The sequence below is a fragment of the Syngnathus floridae genome, chromosome 1 (genome assembly GCF_059516105.1).
Source record: "Syngnathus floridae isolate MCC-2025c chromosome 1, RoL_Sflo_1.0, whole genome shotgun sequence".
In the NCBI taxonomy this organism is placed as follows: Eukaryota; Metazoa; Chordata; class Actinopteri; order Syngnathiformes; family Syngnathidae; genus Syngnathus; species Syngnathus floridae.
Window position 1 is genome coordinate 9,224,656 of NC_142413.1, and position 20,442 is coordinate 9,245,097.

General features: G+C 40.0%; 1 protein-coding gene and 1 long non-coding RNA gene across 5 annotated transcripts in view; one reads left to right on the plus strand and one right to left on the minus strand.

Moving 5' to 3' along the window:
* Positions 1-1,362: 1,362 nt before the first annotated feature.
* Positions 1,363-5,072, minus strand: nanos1 (nanos homolog 1). The gene has a single exon (XM_088393029.1). The coding sequence runs from the start codon at positions 5,017-5,019 to the stop codon at positions 4,348-4,350; it is 672 nt and encodes a 223-aa protein (XP_088249155.1). The 5' UTR covers positions 5,020-5,072; the 3' UTR covers positions 1,363-4,347.
* Positions 5,073-8,160: 3,088 nt separating this feature from the next.
* LOC148403930 (uncharacterized) overlaps positions 8,161-20,442 on the plus strand; it is a 35,229-nt gene continuing 22,947 nt past the window's right edge. For 2 of the 4 annotated variants that reach the window (XR_015862199.1, XR_015862197.1), the window contains exons 1-2: positions 8,161-8,483; positions 14,176-14,328. This is a non-coding gene — a long non-coding RNA (uncharacterized LOC148403930). Of the gene's footprint in view, positions 8,484-14,175; positions 14,329-15,697; positions 16,093-19,950; positions 20,315-20,442 lie in introns of those variants that run through there. The other 2 variants (XR_015862201.1, XR_015862200.1) reach the window with 2 other exon arrangements.

Here is a 20,442-nt window from a genome sequence, read left to right on the forward strand (position 1 = left end):
TTTTAACATCAGTCTTTATGTTACTAAAAGACAATTTGAACTTCAGCTTCAGAGTTGATGCACACTACTTATCATTAACTACTAACACTGATTCATTTCTTTTTTGGGGTATGCAAGACTGACTTTTTTAATGTTGGCTATTTTTAGGCTGCCCTTTAAAAGCTTAACAGCAGCAACAACAAGAGGCTAACGGCAGCCATCAAGAAGACAAAAATAAGTCCAAGAGTGAAAATGTGCTTATGTTCAGATACAACACAATCCAATATATCTTTATAGGTCACATGTGAGCCTCTGCCTGTGAGCTGTGGTCAATAGCAGCTCTATTTTGCCTGTTCATTAACAGCTGACAGTCAGCGACAAAATACTCTGTAAAATGACGACAATGGAGTTATCCCACCATATTTTAATTATGTTTCTTTGTTTTTTTAATGAAGTCATGTAAAGTGGGAACCCTGGGAACTGTTTTAAATGGTGGAAAATAATGTGCAAAATATACCTCCTTGAAAAGCCTCCACGCCATTCATCAGACTTTATTGTGCACTCAAATCAGCCAGCAAAGACATATTGTACGTTCATGTAAGATACACATCATGTAAGTGGCTGGCGGGCTAACTAGATTAGATGGGGCCCGGTGTGCACTGCGCAAATGCAGGCAGTGGCCTGGGGGGAATAATATGGCCAGCCTGCAACGCTAGCCTGCTGTGAGATCGCCAAAGCCAATTCCAGTTCCACTTAGTCGTCATGCATATTTAACGTTGTGGCTGAGGCTGGAGGAAATCGCATTAGGCTGCATGCAACTAAAGTTGTAATGGAACATAGAGTTCTGATAGGGCTTTAGCATCGCCTAGCCTCGGTGTAGCGCCATCCTTAAGTGGTGCCTTGACATACGGGTGCCTTGACTTACAAGTTTAAGGGTTATTCATTATAGTTCATTGTAGTCATTGCTTGGCCAGAGATAATAATATTTAGATGACTAAGATTGCCAAAAGTAACTCCAAATACAATAATTTAGCGTTTTGTTTCTTTTGTTTGTTTCCAATTAAAATCAATTAAAATTTGATTTATAAGAATTTTTGTTTAAGGTTTTGTTTTGGCTTTATTTATTTAAGTTCTCACAAGATTGCCAAAATTATGTGCAGAAATGATGCAGTAGGCTTGTACCTCAGCAGTTTTTAATTAAAAATACAGATTATCATAATTATCATTGTTGTTGTTATAAAACTGAAACGGTGTCATGATGATGCCAGACCAGTAGTAAGCGATATTCGATAACTTGTCATCTTTCCTTCGTCTCTTGGCGTCTCGCACTAAACATGAATCATAGCAATTTGGTTAAAAAATAAAACCACATAGACCAAGAAAAAGGACAAATATTTCATCAGTTTATTATTTCTCTAGTGAGTTCATATGTTTGTTATTCTGCACAGCAGTATACAGCCCCAAAGAAATGTGGTCAAATATAAATAACAACAGTGTTTTCATCATCATCTTCTTCATTTAATCCAAACATCAACAATAACAACAACAAAGTATATTTTTCTAAAAGGTACGGGCATGTTCATTAGTATTTACACAACGCTCTTGGTAATGTTCTCTCTCATTGTGTTAAATGCAACAGAAATACAATTATGTTATACAAAGATCCAAAATACTATCAAAAACCCTTATTATAAATGGCATTCTATCAATAAACTGCCTTAGACTTGTTTTTTTTTTCTTTAAAGTACAAAAATCAGGTTGAGGTAGCACCCTCTTGTGGTCACTCTTTGTTCAAACACTGACATCACGCGCGCGCACGTACGCACAGGCACGCGCGCGTGCCAGCCTTAACCGTTGATTCCTTTGGTAAACTGTCAAGACAAGCGCAGTCCTGCATACATTCGCAACAGTCTTGAATGATAATTGTTGATTATTTGGAAACTCCTCAGTAAATCGGGCGTATGGTTGACATTCATTTGCTTGTCTCCAAGTGGGAAGAAGAAGCGCAAAATCCAGTGTGTCGGTGCCTTTATTTGGCAATGTAAACAAAAAAGAAGGCGTTTGGCTTGGAAAAGCTTGGAGGGGAAAAACCATTCCTAGGCATAAAAGAACAGCAGCTCCCTAAAACAGAGGACACATTGTGTCCCCCCCAGGCCCACCTCTGCAGACTCACTGTCAACTTTTGTGGGATCAAACAACTCCTGACCAGACACATTCTTTTGTTCAACCCTCCTGTTACTTGTGTTTTCTTAGGAACAGCAACAATGTCCGAGGGTCAAATTGACCCAGGTGTTTTTTTTAGAATGAGACAAAAGTGTCAGAAATGAAAAGCAAATAGTAACAAACATACTAAAAAGGATTTTTACATGTCATTGCTGTATGAAATCAATCATTTCTATTCAGTTTTCTGATAATCTGCTTTTATCAATAAGTTTTATCGGGTCATTCTTCCCGTGGTGTGTTTAATGGTCCAGAAGCGTCAGATAAAAAACAAAATAAACAACTTTTATACGTCATCAATAGATCCATATCACTCTCATTGCAAACATATGAAACTAACTGCTTTCAGACAAGACGTTTCGCATACAGACTTGTTCGAAATGGAATTCAAAAATAAAAAAAATATGTATTTAATAACTGTATAACTAATAATTTCATTGCAGATATGTAACATAATGTTTTTGTTGAGAAGTTTCATAAGGGTAATTTTGACCCATGGCATGGTTCATGATCCATCAGTGTCAGAAACAGAAGAAAATCCCAATAAAGATGTTTTACCGACTATCAATTTAATTATTAATATTTGAAATTAACTCAGTTTTTGAAATGTTTCCAAATGGGTCTGTTTGACCCAGGGTATGTTAAATTATCCAAAATCCAGGGTATTTTGAATTGTCCAAAACTGAATGGAGAAATTCTAGTGAACATTGATCTACTCAAATGATAAATTTTGGATGCCAAGTGAAAGAAATATCATATGGGTCAATTTGACCAGGAAAGTGTGCCATGATCCACTGTCTAGAACAGGGCGTGGTCGCAAAACGAATTCTTCATATGTCATTATGAACTCAGTGAATAACCATTTCACGGGTCAGTTTGACCCAGGGCTTGTGTGATGATCTAAAAGTCTCCAAATGGGAAGGGAAATGCAAGCAATTATTGTTTCGTTGTTATGATTAACGTTGTTACTTTGCAGAAGAAGTTCCATTTGGTTCAATATGACCCCAGCCACGTTTGACAATCCCAACGTGCCCCAACCCCAAAAGAAGAAGAAGAAAAAAAAAAAAACAATAATAATAATCATTGTTTATGTGTAAGCAATCTACTAACTGTTTCATTGCAAATATTCAAACTTTTCTCAAGTCTTATATGGGTCAAGTTGACCTGCAACACAACAGGAGGGTTTTTAATGGCCAACAAAACTTTGGTTTTCTAAACGATGACAACAAAAGAGGTCAGCTTTGCTGCCAGATATACAAAAATAGTCATTATAGAAACATGACATTCAAATTCCAACTGCCCAAAAGACTAATATTTTTTCACTGTACATTGGTGTTTCTATACAGACTCATTAGCTCGCCAATGGCTACCCACTAGAAAAGAAAAAAAAATAAATCCAATGTACAAAGGCGTCTATGAGTGATTAAAGGAACTATAAAAATAGATCTGGATACATCAGGTGGTGTCCAAAGTGCGGCTCATGAGCTATAGTGTAACCAAATTTTTATGGTCCTGTTGCAGAAGAATAAAAGGATAGAAAAGTGAAAAAATATTTGATGATAAAAACTAACATTACAAAGAAGGTTTATGGCCAAACCCAAAAGCAAAGAAAAGAAATACCAAAATAGACAAAAGAGAAATAAAAAATTAGAATTCACAGGGTGACCGTAAATAGTTCAAAATAATAATAACAATAACCAAAACAGTATTAAATTGTCTAAGAATAAAAATTAACATGACAAATGAGGTTTAGGACCACACTTAAAGGTTTTTTTAAAAAAGACAAGAAAAAAAGAAGAAAAATTAATATGCATGAAAAATGACCCAAAAAGTTTGCTTTGTTGCCTAAAACACAAAACAAACAGTATTTAAAAAATATAGTATATATTTAACTGCTTAAAATATTCCAACTTACATTGGATTGGTCTTAATATGATAATGTTGTATATATTTTGCTGGACACCCCTGCATGAATGTATGTGATACAAGTCTAAATAATAGAAACAGTCATCTGCAAATTGTTCAGTGCAATTCTTCATCATACTCTTTGTCATACATAGTTGTATTTCTCTAATATTTCTCTCTTGCTCTCGCTCTCGCTCTCACTCACTCTTTCACCCTCTCTGCTCTTCCTCCCTTTTTTTCTTTTTAGAATATTTTCATCCGCTTACCCCCCACAGCCCGGCCGCCCTTGAGTGGCCTCTGCGGGGGCTGCTCCTTAGACAGAGGGCAGTACTTGATGGTGTGCGCGTTGTCCCCGTTGGCGCTGCAGAGTGGGCAGGTGTACGCCCGCAAGATGGGGCACACCACCCGGCCGTCGGGCGTCTTGAGGACGTGCGAGCCATATACCTCCTCGGGGGCGCCGTTGTTCCGGCAGAAGACGCAGATTTTGGGCTCCAGTTTAGCGCGCACGGACGCAGGTTTGCCGCGGGTCCTCATGCGATCAAAGCCGGGGAAGCAGCCGTGCGCCTCCCGCTCCGGCAGCTGGCTCTGGAAGGGGCTGAGGATGGAGAAACGCTCCTTGAGCTCCGCGACACAGCCCGGCGATGGGGGCGTGGCGGGCGCGCATCCGAAGCAGTAGCAGCAGCCGCCGCCGCCCTCCAGCGCGCCGCCTTCGCAGGCGCAGGCGCACTCGGGTGCGTCGTCCAGCCCCAGCGTGGCCTTCAGAGACTCGGTGATGGAGTTAGGGCTCATGTGGGGCATGCTCAGCTTGGGGTTCTTAGTGACCAGCGTGGTCAGGCCCAAGTAGTCGTTCCAGAAATTAAACGTGTAGTCGTAGGGCCCTCTGGCGCTCAAGTAGTTGTGATTGAGAAAATCCATGCTGGCCGGGAAACGAGAAGAATAAAATCCTCCCGGACGGTGTAGTATCTCCAGTGTGGTGGTCTCATCTGAGCTCTCAACCCTCGCTCTGGGCCTTATAAGGAGGGGGAGAGTGGGAGTGAGAGGTGGGCGCGGCTTGCTCGGAACCACGTTGTGGACCACGACTGCTTTTTTCATCTCCGCACTCACAAACAGTAGCTATTTTTATGAGAAATAATGAAACCAAACGCGGTGGGACAAAGTATACTGCATTGTCATTGTCGTCTGGAATGGAATACAAAAGAAAGCCTTTATAATCCTTGGTGATTTTTTTCATAAATATTTATAAAGCACTATTGTAAGACAGGACTAAATTATGCAGTAACGCACAGTGTTGATTAATTTAATTATTTGTTTTTTTTTTTTCATAATGTATCTTTTTCATATACTCAGCAGGAGGTGGTTCCATAAGTGGAAGTCGTAATACAATTTAAAAATGACACAGAAATACAGCAAAAATGACAAGCACCCCTTGTTGGGTATTGAAAGTCTAGTTACAAAACAAAAACAAACAATTCAAATAAACAACAGTACACAACGAGGGAGAGGGCATGCAGTGAACACTCCGGACCACACTGTAAACATGAATGTACAGCATTATTATTATTATTATTATTATTATTATTATTATTATTATTATTATAGAAAATGGCTGGATGATACATTATTATTATGCAGACTTCATTAAAAGGACCTTTTATCCATGATGTAAACAATTTAGTTCACCTTTCAACAGGGGGCAGTAGAGTGCAATCCCCATGAGTGAATGTCAACAAACATGGCATTAATGCAGCCAAAGAGAAACTGAGCTTCCCTGGCAGAGTTATTTGAACTCTTAGACTGTGTTTGATAGCGTCAATAATAAATGAGCGTTATTATAATTTCAAATAAATATTTTTGGACACAAAAATATCATCCGCATGTGAGCAGGTTTGCTGGGTGAAGTGTATATTTTGTTGGAATTGTTTACAGGCCTTAAATTTTTTATCACTATAGATCTTTCTTCAGGTACAATCCAGAGGTGATGTCAGGTGGAATCAAGGCTCTCTCTTCCTGCTGAGGAATGCTGGCAGTCGACCCCCGCCTTAAAACAAAGATAAAGTCGAGTGACTGGTGTTCTAATTAAAACTCCCAGGAAGGAACTCACTGACTTCTCATATGTGCCTGCCAGTGATCTAATAAGACACACAAGCACGCTTCATTGGACTTTCTCCCTGTGAAGTATTGACTTCTCATTGGATTCTCACTCAGATGGGGCCCAAATTTTATGATGAAACATTAATATTGCATGTATTGCTTTTTCGTTAGTGTGTGCGTCGTGAGCGTGCAAGTCGATTCTTGCCTCGACTCTGTCTGAAATATTCATGGCCCGCATTATTCCTGTAATTGTTGAGACTAAGAAGGATTAATAATACTCGTGAAATAATTCCGTCGGCTGTTCCCTGGAGCCCCCAAGACTATATTGGAATGAGGAAGCCGCATTTGTGGTGGAATGATGCATAATATCACGGAATGTTTTGTATGATAACGGTTCACTATTCATCGATTCACCTTTTTGTATTTTTTTTCTAAAGAATACATCCCCAGCTATTCTCAGTTATTTCAATTTTCTGTGCTTTCTGGAACAAAAATGAGGGAAAAACAAGAGCGACATATGGAGTTTTGGCAATTCCAATATTAAGCAATATCAAACTGATAACTGATTTAATCCAACGATTAATTTGGATAAAATATACGGTAAATGAAATAACTTCATTTTTGGTCCCATAACGTTTAGAGCAGTAAAGATATGAAATCTAACTTTGTCCGTCATTATTTCACTTTACCATAATAGAGAGGAAAATCAGCAAAAATTGAAAAATTTGGTGAGACACTATAATTGAAAGGAAAAGCAGCAGAAATTGACCAAATTTTTGGTGAGACAAGGAAACATGAGAACCTCCATATCTTTGTCTGACGTAGGTCAAGGTCAAAACTTGAGGATTTGCAGGTGTGACCAAATCAGCAGTAGCTACTAAAACACGTCTTTCAAATTATAAATAACTTGTCTCCCATTACGCGGAAAGATAATATGTTTTCGATGGACTCGGTCCTGTGGCCCCTCCAGAAATTAGTGTGTGTCCATGTTTATGTTTTGTGTAGCTACAAGACTGATTTGATTTGTTCTGCCCAGTGCGCCTCGTTTTTCTCTCCATAATAGCCAGTTTGTGTAAATAAAGGCCTCCTCCACAATTGACACTTACTGACACGGACACATCCCTCGAACTCCGTTTAAGTTAATAATAATCGAAGCCTCCTGCAGGCACAACACAGACTCACAAAAAAGCCACGTTGATGCATTTTTCATGTATTTCCTCCATTTTCATGTTTACAGAGAGGAATATTGACTGCTCAGACAATACATAATGGGGTTTCACGAATTGCTTAAAAAAATCTATTTGCCTATATTGAGCGCTGTAATGAAGATGAATGCTGAATCAAGACCCCCTGTGGAATGGCCGCCACCCGCTAGCATTTGCCATTATGGTCACACATAGATGCTTCCAATAAATTTGATTTGCATTTGCAGGCTTTCTGAGCAGTATTTTTATACTTAATAACCACGTGTATAATGCGAAAGCAAGCACCTTGATTGCGCCTCTGGGCACTTGGTTAAAAGGTTGAAGGCTTTTATCACTTTGTGTTGATCTGGTGAAAAGAGCCAATGATCATTACTTTGTTTTTAAAAGCCAATTGTTGCTGCTTAGCTTAAAGTCAGTCAAGTGTTGATAACATCCATCCATCCATCCATCCATCCATCCATCCATCCATCCATCCATCCATCCATCCATCCATCCATCCATCCATCCATCCATCCATCCATCCATCCATCCATCCATCCATCCATCCATCCATCCATCCATCCATCCATCCATCCATCCATCCATCCATCTTTTTTTTTAATCGACAATCAATTAATTCAGGTCAAGACGCCTGTCCCGGTCACGTGACATGTCCCACAAAGCTAGCAAAAATGAGTAAGAATTTAAAAATATTTAAAAAAATTGGCGATTCTCTCCCAATTACATCCGTCGGTTCAGGTCACGTGACATGCCACGTCAGTCGAGCCCGCGAAGCAAGCAAAAATGAGCAGGAAACAGAGATGTTTGGAAGGCTTCTTCGGAAAGGGGAAAAAACCCCAATGAGGAAACGGAAGAAGAGGCTACGACTTCTAAGAAAAGGAAAGCTGCATTTAAAAGAAAATTTCTGGAGTTCTTCTTAAAATATGGTTTTGTCGTCACAGGTCACGCTAAAGCGCTAAGCACAGGCTAGCTAACGAGGCTATGAAGCCTTCAAATCTGCTTCGGCACATGGAGACCAAGCATCCTGCATTAAAAGACCAACCTTAACCACAAGTTCAGTACTCCCACTAATTCAACGTAATGGTGAGTTTTATTTTTATGTCGTTTGTACTTGTTTTTATGCCAGTTGTATCATTTTATTTCATGTTATTTATATATTTATTATAAATGTATTATTTATTTATATAAATGTATTATTTAGTTATATAAAGGCCGGTCTGCGAAAATATTTCTGACACGTAACCGGTCTGTGGCGCAAAAAAGGTTGGGGACCACTGTCACAAGTATCTCCACGAGCTTTCAAAATGCCCTACAAATACCAAATTTATTCTTGTCAGATTGGTTTTAGTTTGTAAATCTGTAACAAAACCAGTATGCACTTAAAACTAAGCCATGGTGTCCCGCAGGGGTCCACACTCGGACCACCACTATTTGATTTTAACATGCTTATCTTAGATGGTATCATTTAAAACTCATACTCTCTATTAACTTCCACTGTTGTGCAAGCACGTAACTGTAATCAGTGAAATTAGTCATTTACTTTACTGATATAAAACTGAAGTCGTAGCTTTTGGACCCGAATTACTAATCATTGTATAAATATAATGTTTGAAGCTTCATCAATAAAAAACGTGGTGTGCCCACACTGCTCTAGGTTTCTCATAGCGCCATTTCGGCAAAGCAGCTATAAGAAAACACATTTTTGGCAACGTTATTGGGATATCTAGCCAATGGAATTCATACAATCACTGATACGACACATCACAAAACTTTGACTTAAAAATTCTTGTCCAACATTTTTCTCATCTGTTTTTGTTTGTTAAATCTTTCACATTATTTATGTATTTAAATTTATGAGTATGTATTATAACGCCTTTTCTATGTGTGTGTTTTTTTAAAATGTAATTTTTGTCCTTTTTCTAAAAAGTCAGTTCAACGACAATAGTTTATGCCTTCTTTTGTTCACTTCCATTTTGATTCTACGAGCTTATAGTGTGTGCTTTAAATGGCGCCCATTAGAGCTCTGTTTGTCATTATGCAAATGAGCGGAGACGCAGGAAATTAAATCAGATTTGATTAACCGCCGTAGGGATGTGGTCTCTCCGGTCCGAGCACCCCCGAATCAGGCCTCCTCTCAGACTTTATAAGGCTTTAAAAGCTTAAAAGGTGTGCAGGCTTGACATTAACGGCGCCTGTACATTTTTGATTATGCTTGGGTCTCCCCAGAGGACCCGCACTTAATCGGAATTATTTCCATATCAGAGGAAAGCACTGCACTTCCAATTGATGCATTCCTATAGCGCCATCCAGCAAATATCTAATTGCAGCATTTTCTTTTGTTCCACGGCCCGACGGGCAGGACAAAAACAGGCTCTTCATAATTGCACGTAAACTCCAAGAGGCTATTGTTGTGCGTGTGCCGCACTAGATAACTGGCGATTACATCCAATGTTATTCTAATAGCGTGACGGCACTGAAACAGTTCAAGTGTGTCAGTCAAGCTCAATGCGATTTTAATACCGCAAACAAAGACCATCCGCAAAACACTGCATGAGGAGCGCAAAATCAAAAAACAACAACATGATTTGCTACCTATTTCGAAATGAATTGTTTTTAACATTGGGGTTTGGTTTACAGACCAGAACAGCATGGCAGTGGCTCTTCGGAGGGCAGTTGTTGACTTTTTTTTTGCTATTATTTAAACATGACATTATTTTACTTTTTTATTAATTTATTTTCTGCTTGTTCTTTCGATTTTCAATAGAATGTTAGTTTTGAGAGTTACTAATTTTTTTGTAATCAACAAGCAATCAAGTGTATCAATTGTGATTTCAGTACCAATTAAAATAATCTGGATTATTATTTTTTTCTTTAATTGCCCAGCCTAGTAGCCAGACAGTATAATATGACTCACAGGCATATATTCGTTATCCTCTGCAAAAAAAAAAATATATATATATTACTGCTAGTTATTATGTACAATAGTTGTGAAAGTATTCTTTGTCAACTGTGATTCTTTACATTCCACTTAATTATAATATTATTGTAAGTTTTATTAACAACATATTATCGAGTGTTATTTTCCCTATTACTTATTGTTTGGGGAGGCTTGAATGGATTAGTCACGTTTTCACTCATTTCAATGGAGAAATAAGATTTGGGATATGAGTAACTTGCATTAAGCGGAAGTATATTATATAGTACGTAAATATTCAAAGAAATATGTATACTTCTGCTACTTTGCAGATTTTCCTCCAAACGAGGGACCACTGCAATGGAAGTACTCCACCCCCCAAAAAATGTTTATAGATGGAATGACAAAGACATTATCGGGCTTTGGAGTCAGTGCAAACAGAGCGTGATATTAATTGACTAGCTGCCATCTGCAGGCAGCAGGAATAGAAAGTCATATTTAATACCTTGATTAAAATCTAATCCCCTCTACGCGCAGTCAGAGATGAAAGTCATTGCAATGTAATGGAGACTATTAATATTTAGATATAGATAGGAAACCAGATCCCTGATTTCCAATCAGCTACGAGACGGTAAATGATATTTAAGGCGGCTATGCAAATAAACTGGACTCGTCTGCAAAATACATTTGTCATCTTCTCGGATTCTGGGCGCTGGTTAGCACATCCACCTCACATTTAGGAGGGTGCGGGTTCGATTCCACCTCTGGCCCTCCCTGTGTGGAGTTTGCATGTTCTCCCCTTGCCCTCATGGGTTTTCTCCAGGCACTCCGGTTTCCTCCCACATCCCAAAAACATGCTTGGTAGGCCGATTGAGCACCCCAAATTCCCCCTAGATGTGAGTGCGAGTGCGGATGGTTGTTCGTCTCTGTGTGCCCTGCGATTGGCTGGCAACCGGTTCAGGGTACCTACTGCCCAATGACTGCTGGGATAGGCTCCAGCACGCCCGCGACCCCCGTGGGGACAAGCGGTATAGAAAATGGATTGATCTTCTCAGATTCCTCCCTTGCTGTAATTTAAACTGTGTCCTTTGTACCAAAGCCAGCAGAGTGAGCACATCTGTGCAGTTTATACCGTTTTTTTAAATACATGAAACCTTCTAAAAGGTTTACAACCCTTAGTTAAAGTTTTTCATCAGCCATTATTACATTACTGCTGTTTAAAAGGTAACTTTTTCTCAGCTTTTGAGCTGCTGTCCACTGTAGTTACCGATGTGCAACTTCAGACGTCCATATCAAAGCAAAACACGCTATTTTAATTGCTTTCACAAGATTATTCTTGGAGTATACATAACTTTAGGTCATGAGTTAATAACTTCTTCAACCAATGAAGCCTTGTGTTTTGTTCGGAAATTCAATCAGACATCTTTAACTTAATAGTGTCAATGGTCCAATATAGTCCAACAACACTCTCAGTCATTGTTTAATTTAATGTTAACTTTTAAATGTGTGAAGGTTTGAGCTAAGATGGTAGCCCCCAACAACATCTAAATGGAAGATGGGTAGGAAAGATTTTTTTTTTTAATCAAACTGAAACTGTTTATCAACTTTATTGTCCTTCAGAGCCATGTCACATTCTTTCCATTTGACATCATGAAATATCTTTTCCTCAGTTGTTTACAGCCGCACGAATACTTGCTTCTCGCTTTATGACAGCTAGGCAGTTAGCATCACCACGGTAACCGGCTGAGCTGTTTACCCGCACCTGGCTGACATTTTATTTCAATACGTTCTGCATGTTTATTTGGGTTCATTGCCGAGGTTTGTGCTCTGAGGGCACTTCATGTCTTTCATGTTTGGGTTGGTAGAAGAAGAAAAATACATCAAACTATTCCATCATACAATCATATCCCCAGATTGAACACAAACAGGGTCTTAGAGGTGTTTTGCTCTCCTGCTCTTTGATTCTGAAGAAGCTAAGTTGCCCGCGGCAAGCTCGGATCTCATCTTGCGCACATGCGATGAGCCGGAACACCGGCGGCCTGGCAGGCGGCTCTTTATCAGCCGACATCAGAGGCCAAGCTAGCTAAAGCTCTCGTTGCTGAATGGGAGCAAATCCCTGTGGGCAGAACCCCAAATCTTGTGGAAAGCCTTCTTCCCGGGAGAGTGGAGGCTGTTATTGCGGCATGTTTATTGCCTTAGAGTGATGGTCAACTGGCTCACATGCTTTCATGTGCAAAACGTGTGTTTCCTTTGTTCCCAGTTTATCCTCCTGCGTTTGCACTAAACAACGTTTCCCGACCTTTATTGAGCCACGAAACGTAATTTACATGAGAAAAATCTCACAGCACACGACCAAGCAAAATAAACAAAAATAATATACATTGGTACATCGACATAGAGTTGCGTGCAGACATTTGAGTTCCGAGCGCCAGATGGTATCAGTTAGCAAGAAAGTTTCACTTCATATGCAATAAAACCAAATATACAAAGAGAAATGAGTAGGGTTTTTCTTTTTACTTCTTCCTACTCCCTTTTGAAGACATAAACTTTCTGAACAATAACCTCTTGTATTTTCATTTCTTGTAAATCTTCTATTTCCTTTTGTAATATCTTCTGAGACTTGTTCATGTGTTAAATAAAAACCAAACAAACAAATGAAAGCGGGGAGTTAATGACAGATCTCTTGAGCCCATTTTGGTCACTACAGTCATAAATGCTTTTAAATGGTGACCACAATAGCTGACACTGACAGGAGTTTAATCCAGACGAATGCCTCTGAGCTTTAGGAGTTGTGTCATAAAGCCGGCGATGTGAGCACCCCCCTGCAGTTCAGGACCTAAATGGTAACGGCTGTTTGATATCAGCCCATTTTGTGTATGTTGTCATGATTTTGTCCCTTCAAAGTGATTCGACCATGTCATGGTGCGAGGAAGTAACCTAATTTCAAAGGTGCAATTATTCACCCAAGGACATTAAAGTGTTGTTTGAAGTCTGTCGCTAACCAAAACAGCAGCACCTAAATATGTGCGTCAGCAGTTGCTCATACAAATGTATGGAGACTTGTATGCACTCGCATCCAACAAATTATCTCAATTCGAAGACAGTGTTATTCACACAGGGACTTTAAATACTTAACTGTCTAGCCTTGTTGAACTCTGTTGCTAACCAAAACAGCAACACTTACGCAAGACATCAGCAGTCTTTCAGATGTATTATAGCGTGCAGTCGTTCCGTATGTTTCAATTGAGATCCCTGAACAGTAACGATGACGTTTATAGTGGCAATTAGCGTCCAAGTCAACATGGAAGTGACCGCTCCACAATGTTGTGCACGTCCATGCATTTCATAGCTCGCTGTTTTGTAATCGGCAACGTTTTGCAACAAGAATTTGTTGTCCTTTTAAGCTGCTAATCAACGTGATTACATTGTGAGGACTCCATACTTCATCAACTGCTGTTTTCTAAATGCAACACCACTGGGGGACTGGTTTTGTTTATTGATTGGTTGATTGGTCTGTTTGTATGTATTCCCCTCATGTGTTGGAGTCGGAGAAATCACATGCGCAGCAGCAGGGGTGAACCCTTTGGAAAGAAAATACAATGCCGCTTAATCAATAAAGTTTCATTGTCTACAATGGTTCGTCATACACTTCCACCTTTGCTTGCGAATAATTGATTAATCTAGGAACTGCCGGCTTCGAATGTTCATGAACATTCAATACAGCAATGTTTGTTTTCTTTCCCTGACGAAACAAGTAATCCAACGCTGTACATTCTCATTCGGAGGTCAAACATCTTGGCATTTGTCCCATGAGACTTCAGAATATCTCCACTATACACACACAAGCTTCCCTCTCCCCAGCCACTTCATCAAACTTTTTACGGTGGATCTGAGTTTCTGGATCGTCCCTGGAACACCACCAAGGAGTCCTCCAGGAGACGTCGGAATCATCCCTGAGCCACCTCGTTTGGCTCCAGTGCCAAAATGATGACACTCATCGTGTTCCCTCTCCAGGTGGGATTTTACTTTATTTCAGTTTCATCACACTGTGGTCAACATTATGTTTTTCTAAGCTTTCCTGCCCATACCTTTTCATCCTTGTCTGCTATCAATTGCCCCTTCTGAGGGCTGACTCTTGTTTGAAGAGCCTTTCAAAGTCTAAATGTACGCCTGAATGCTTGATCCCCGCTAATCTCTTGATGAACAAACGCCCCCCCCCCCCACACACACACACACACCACCACCACCACTATACCCCAGTACTCCCTTCTCCTCATCCCTCATGCCTTTGCTCTTCTATGGAGTCAATATATACCCACGCATGCACAGATTCTTCACAGTCAGGTCAGGTTTGTTTGGCCGACACGGCGGACTAATCCCGTAGATTAGTGCCTTCAGCGAGCACCTCTCGACCAGGAGGCCATGGCCATTAAAACGGTTACAAACGGAATGCCTGAGTCCTCAACAAAAGGCTTTCCCTCCTCCCTATCCTAAGGTAAAAGGTGACCCACAGAGAGTTCGGCCCCATGCGGCAAAACCCTTTTTTCTGGACATTACTTATTAAACTTCCAGAGAGACTAATTGGAGCTTGTGCAGGGAATTTCCCTGCCTGGGCACTGAATAGGTAGAGTGTCAGCAGATCATTAAAAAGTCTTACATTTGAATCTAAATTATTTGCTCTGTCCAGTTTGCCTCGGTTCTTAAATTTCTTCAAAATAATCCCAGAGCATTGAATCGATCGTAACTAGACCATTCTGGTTGCCTTAAAGACCTTTCGATTGAGCAAGCTTTTCAAGTTCAAGCACATAGATAGGGCAGCTCTTTATTGAGTGTCATAGAGAGCGGAATCACTTGGAGGTATTTGTTCGTTATTCGTGAGAGGCAAAATTATCGAGTCCCTTCACAAGGTCGTACAGGACATGTTCCTTTTATTGAACCGAGTTATAAACAAAAACAACTTGCTTGGTAACTAACATTGTTGCAGTAAATGTCAGTGCAGTGTTTCGAACATGAGTTACTGTTTTAGGTAAAAATATATATATATAAATAATAAAAGGCAGAGAGTGACTTTAGATGCCCTTCACCTCGGACGCTACACTAACATTGTCGTACAACTCCTTCACTGCTTAACATGTAAAAAAAAAAAGACATACTATCCTTAAATTCTCCTTTGTTAAGTTGTAAAAAGGCCAGACACATAGTTGCACCACTGCAAAATTTTCACTGGCAATCTTTTGCTTATGAATTAGCGTAGTTAGCATTTTCCAAATCAGCTTGTTAGCAGGGTGAGTGAAAACGCCAACAAGTATTCCCTTGTGTGCAAGGGACAAATGTTGCGAATCCCCTCTGGAGAAAAAAAAAGCCCTTCATCTCCCTTCTTCAGCAATGATCAACGTGATCAAGACGTCACATTAGATTACGCCTCTCTTCTCAAATCAAGATGCAATTGGAGCCAGAGAGCTAGCATCACTCCTTCCATTCTTGAGTGGTGTTGACAGAAGCAATTTCCTACTTCTAATCGAAAGATTGCTTCATAGCAACCACTAAACATCATGCTCCAGATGAGTCCCAGTATGGACACGGGACCATTTACGGGACAATTGCTCCATACAGTGGACTTCCAGTTAATCTCTTTCATTGTTTTTTTATTGTCTGTGTTTAAAAACAGATACCTCAGACAATAAAAAAAAAAGAAAAAACTCCACTACTTTGTTGAAATAGACTCTTGATGACTTTGATCTCAGGATGATAATATCGTGATATAAGTGTATTTGTTCTTCGAAATTCAAAACTTTAAGAAGGTAAATTTAAGATTGTCTTTCTCCGTTAAAATAAATGCAAATGCCATGTATACATTTTAACAAAACATTTGATGTTTTTAATAAGGTAAACTCACATTTTAATATTTTACTTTATACAAAACAAGAACATAAGTATCTAGAATATACAGAATTGAACTATTTTGCCACACAAAAAAATATGACTTTATCCATAACTTTTTTACGTAAAAAATAATGACATTAGAGTAAAATTACAACTTTTCTTGAAAATGGGATAACTCAGATCAGATTCAGAGTTACACATGGTGTTTAATAGCTATTAGATTATAAGAGGATTCTTGGAAAAGCTTTCTGCCCACTGAGGGGTCCTTTGACTCAAAAGGTTTGAGAACCTTTGCACTCTAGCTTGGAAAGCTGCACATAATGAAACATTTGACTACTTTGCATTTGGGTTAAAGTGTTGCCGGTTGGTCGGTCCATCTGTTATTTGTGTTCAGTGTGAAAATGAGGCTGAAGCCAAGCCCTGAACCAGCATTGAGCCCAGCACACTCATTCGTTGCACCCTGATGAGAAGTAACTAAATATAGGGACTCATACATATGCATGGCGAGGGCTACTAAACAATCCGAGGAGGCCCATTTGGAGAATTTGCATGTGCACATTAGCGGATTAATCACCAGTGACGGTGGACACAGAAGAAAAACCACACGGGAGTGAAGATGAACTCTGATCCACATGGGCCAGGTACCCCGTTGGCTTCTTTGCTGAAAGATGAAAGTGACCCACTTTCCTCCGAGCGTCAACCCAACACATAAATCCATAAAAATTAATAATGTTGGATCATGAGGAAAGGCCAAACGAAGGGCATTGCCATAAAAAGATGTCACTTATTATTTTTCTGTTTCTAAAGCAGGTGCATTTTTTTAATAGATGAGGAATAAAATACATTTGAATTTGTGAAAATAAGAATATTAGACACTTTTATTTTTGTTAAAATGCATGATTAATTCACACGTAATACTACAAGAGGGAAAAGTCTTAATTCAATTAATGGGTTTCCAGTAATCATACCTTTAATGAGCACCAACACCTACATTGCAATCACCTAAGGCTATAGGCAAGTTGGAGTACTTGGTTAATAGACCTTAACTAGATGGAGTGAGAGAGCTGCAACGAAGCAAAGACATCCATCACTGCCTATTTACAGTGCAAATGGCCTCACGCTCCAGCGAGCGCCTTACCTGTTGCCGTACCGCTGGCGAGGGAGTGAGCGGGCCATGCTAAAATTAGACGCAGCATATCGGCCGCCGGCAGAAGTATCAATCACACGCTGACAGAAGAAAACAAGTGGGGAAAAAAAACAAGTGTAATAGAGGAGGAGAACAAGGCTGCAACAAGGGGCTCTTACATAGCCATTTGTTAGTTTTTTTAAACTATTGAAATACTCATACTGTACGTTTGTTGTTGTTTTTTCTGGTTAATGGTCCATTTACTTGACAACTGTCCATACAATCAAAATTAATCAAGACGGAGTTGATGTTTAAGCTACCTGTGGATGCTAACGCTAAAAGCAATGGACAACTGAAAATTGGACAACACGAACATTTCACATTTGTCCAATTGTCGAAAGAAATACAAAAAAGACATGGCTATGATCTTTGGCCCCAAAATGCTTCAGAAGTTGTACACGATTGTCAAAACTAATCAAGATAAAGTTCATATTCCAGCCATCTGTGGATGCTAATGCTAGAAATATTGCTAACAATGAGAATTTGTCCATTAGCTAAGTACTGCTCGATAGTCAGTACATGAATCAAGATGAAGTTAACGTATTAGCTCTCAGTGGATGGTAATGTTAATACTCAGTCATGCTAGCAGCAAAAAAATTTCAGTAGGTATCGGTTTTAAGTGCTGCAAACTTGTCAATTGTTTAAAAAAGCTGTTAGTGGTGCGTAATTGTCAAAAAAAAACCACGTCCTATAGGTGTGAGTTCTTTTGAAACAAATCAACATGTTCTGACATCTGTGTGCAGCAAATATTTTTGTACATTCTTTTAGGACATATATATATATATATATATATATATACTCATTGCATTGCAAATAAATAAATAAATAAATAAATGATAGATAGAATTGTGCTTCAAAGCGCGTCGTTTGTTGTACCCTTATCTTAATTTGTTCGGGAGATTCGGATGTTGTCCAAAATCCAGGTGTGTCTCTTTGACACGACTAATCCTAGCTTTTTTTTTTTTTTTTTTTAATTATTATTACTTCTGCAGCCCTTCTCAAAGGCCACTTGAAATTCTTCAGTCTCAAAACTTCTCTGAAGCCTCTTTTGGCAGGCGTAAGGAGGAGCCAACTTTAGCATTTAGCCTGATTTCCTGGAGGATGAATGAGCAGCTTTGTGCCATTGAGCGTACCGTCACCTTTTTAGAGCTCCGTTTGATGTTAGCATCGCGACTACAACGCCCCCCCGAGCCCCCTTTGTAACATGTATTCCCTGCTTTTGCACACTGATATCTTGTATGAACCGGAAACAGCAGCCATCATTCATAGAAAAAAGGTAGGCAAAAACCATCACTTGATTGGTCAGAGAGTGTACGATTGTGTCAACGACAGCATCCCAAAAATAATTCTGGAAATGTTCTATGTTGCTATCACAAGGGCATTTTGACACCAGTGCTTAATGGCAGATAAATTGGAACCCAGTCATTACCTTTTGGTAATTGATGGCCCGTGTATGTGTGTAGCTACTCTCACCGTTAGCCACCCCCCGCAAACACCACCACCATCCCTTGTCAGTGCTGTAGGCCTCTGTTATGGGGGCCCTGCGCCCAGTCTCCATGGTAACGGTGGCAAAGCAAACAAAGGGGTGGAAGTGAGTTGGGAGGTGTGTGTGTGTGTGGGGGGGGGGGGGGGGGGGGCAATATGGTGGAGGGCTCAAGAAGGACGTACACAAAGCTGAGCTGCAGCTACATAGAAGGAGCTCGTTGTTTTTGTTCCTTGCTTACAAAGCCCTCAGATATCAAATGTGTTCCCTTGGTCACGTTGGAAATCGTTGAAATATGGAGATGGTGAATTGGAGGTGTGACGCAAACGTGTCCATCAAAATGTAGCGTTGTATTGCGTTAGTTGCACAACAATAACCGAGAGCCCTCGTTCAACCAAGGTAAAATATAGTATTGAGCCCACTTTACATCGCATACACAAGGCAGGATGTTTTTGGTGTTGCTATTCAGGTGGTGATGCAACGACACCTGTGGAAATGTTGATAGGCAGCTTTCAAACTAGGGTTAGCGTTTTAATGTAGGGTTTCAGACTAGGGTTTGGGTTTTAAAGTGGGGTTTCGTTATAGGATAAAGTACGATTGACTAGGGTTGAAAAAGAAGTTGGACTGAAGTATGACTGAGGGAGGAATCGAACCAACCTCTACAATTTTATTGAAGGACGTGGGATGAAGAAATGGACTGTTGAAAATAAATGGGGAAATCCTTTTATGTAAAATATTCAAATGAGCGAAAACTGTAAGTGTGGGGAATGAGAAAAATAAGTCCCCGGGGTGGCGTGAATGTGTGGAGTATGCTGAGATTGGAACGGTGTAAATCGGATGTGCTATGTGGGAGTCAAGGGAGGACAAAAAAGTGAACGGAATATTCACATAATGAGGAATGGTAGGACGGACGTGGAATGTTTCAAATATAAAAACCAAACTGGGACAGAGTCCCGATGACATCTGGCTAAAAGTGGAATAGGAGTCTGATGTTTCAGAATCAGGAATGACCAAGTGTAAATGACACCGGAGTAAATGTCGAAGCAGGAATCTGCTTAAATAGTTTCTATAATGTCTTTTCCAGATGCAGATGTTGCTTTCTCCAAACTTCTGATTCTTGAGAACGTATTGTCAGGTGGATGGAAGATGTCATTTCTAAGATTTATTTTTGTGTGTTTGATAGTCTTTGTCCATGGAGTAGACGCTTTGCACCATTAAATACCACCTGCCATTGTTCTATGTCATGTCATTTTTGGAACTTCAAGGGTAAAACCTGCTTTGAAGCAGGTGTAATCACCAGGCTTGGATTCTCTGTGTGCAGAAAGGTGATCGCCCAGTGCAAACGTCACCCCCGTAATCCTCCATCTTGTCCTCTGCTCGCCATCATCTCCATTAGCTGGAATGCCGCTATCGTCGCGCACCGCTGAGTGACTTGCAGGCACGCTGTCTCCCTCACTAACCTTTACGCAGGCTTCCGTCGTCTTTCTGCTTCCAAAGGCTGACATTTATTTCAATGGAGCCTTGTTTTGTATGGCGCGTGTGTGCGCTTGTGCGTGCGTATGTGTGACACCTTTGT

What these genes read in the sequence shown, in the direction of transcription:
- nanos1 (XM_088393029.1), bottom strand. Translation starts at nt 5,019, where the DNA reads ATGGATTTTCTCAATCACAACTACTTGAGCGCCAGAGGGCCCTACGAC.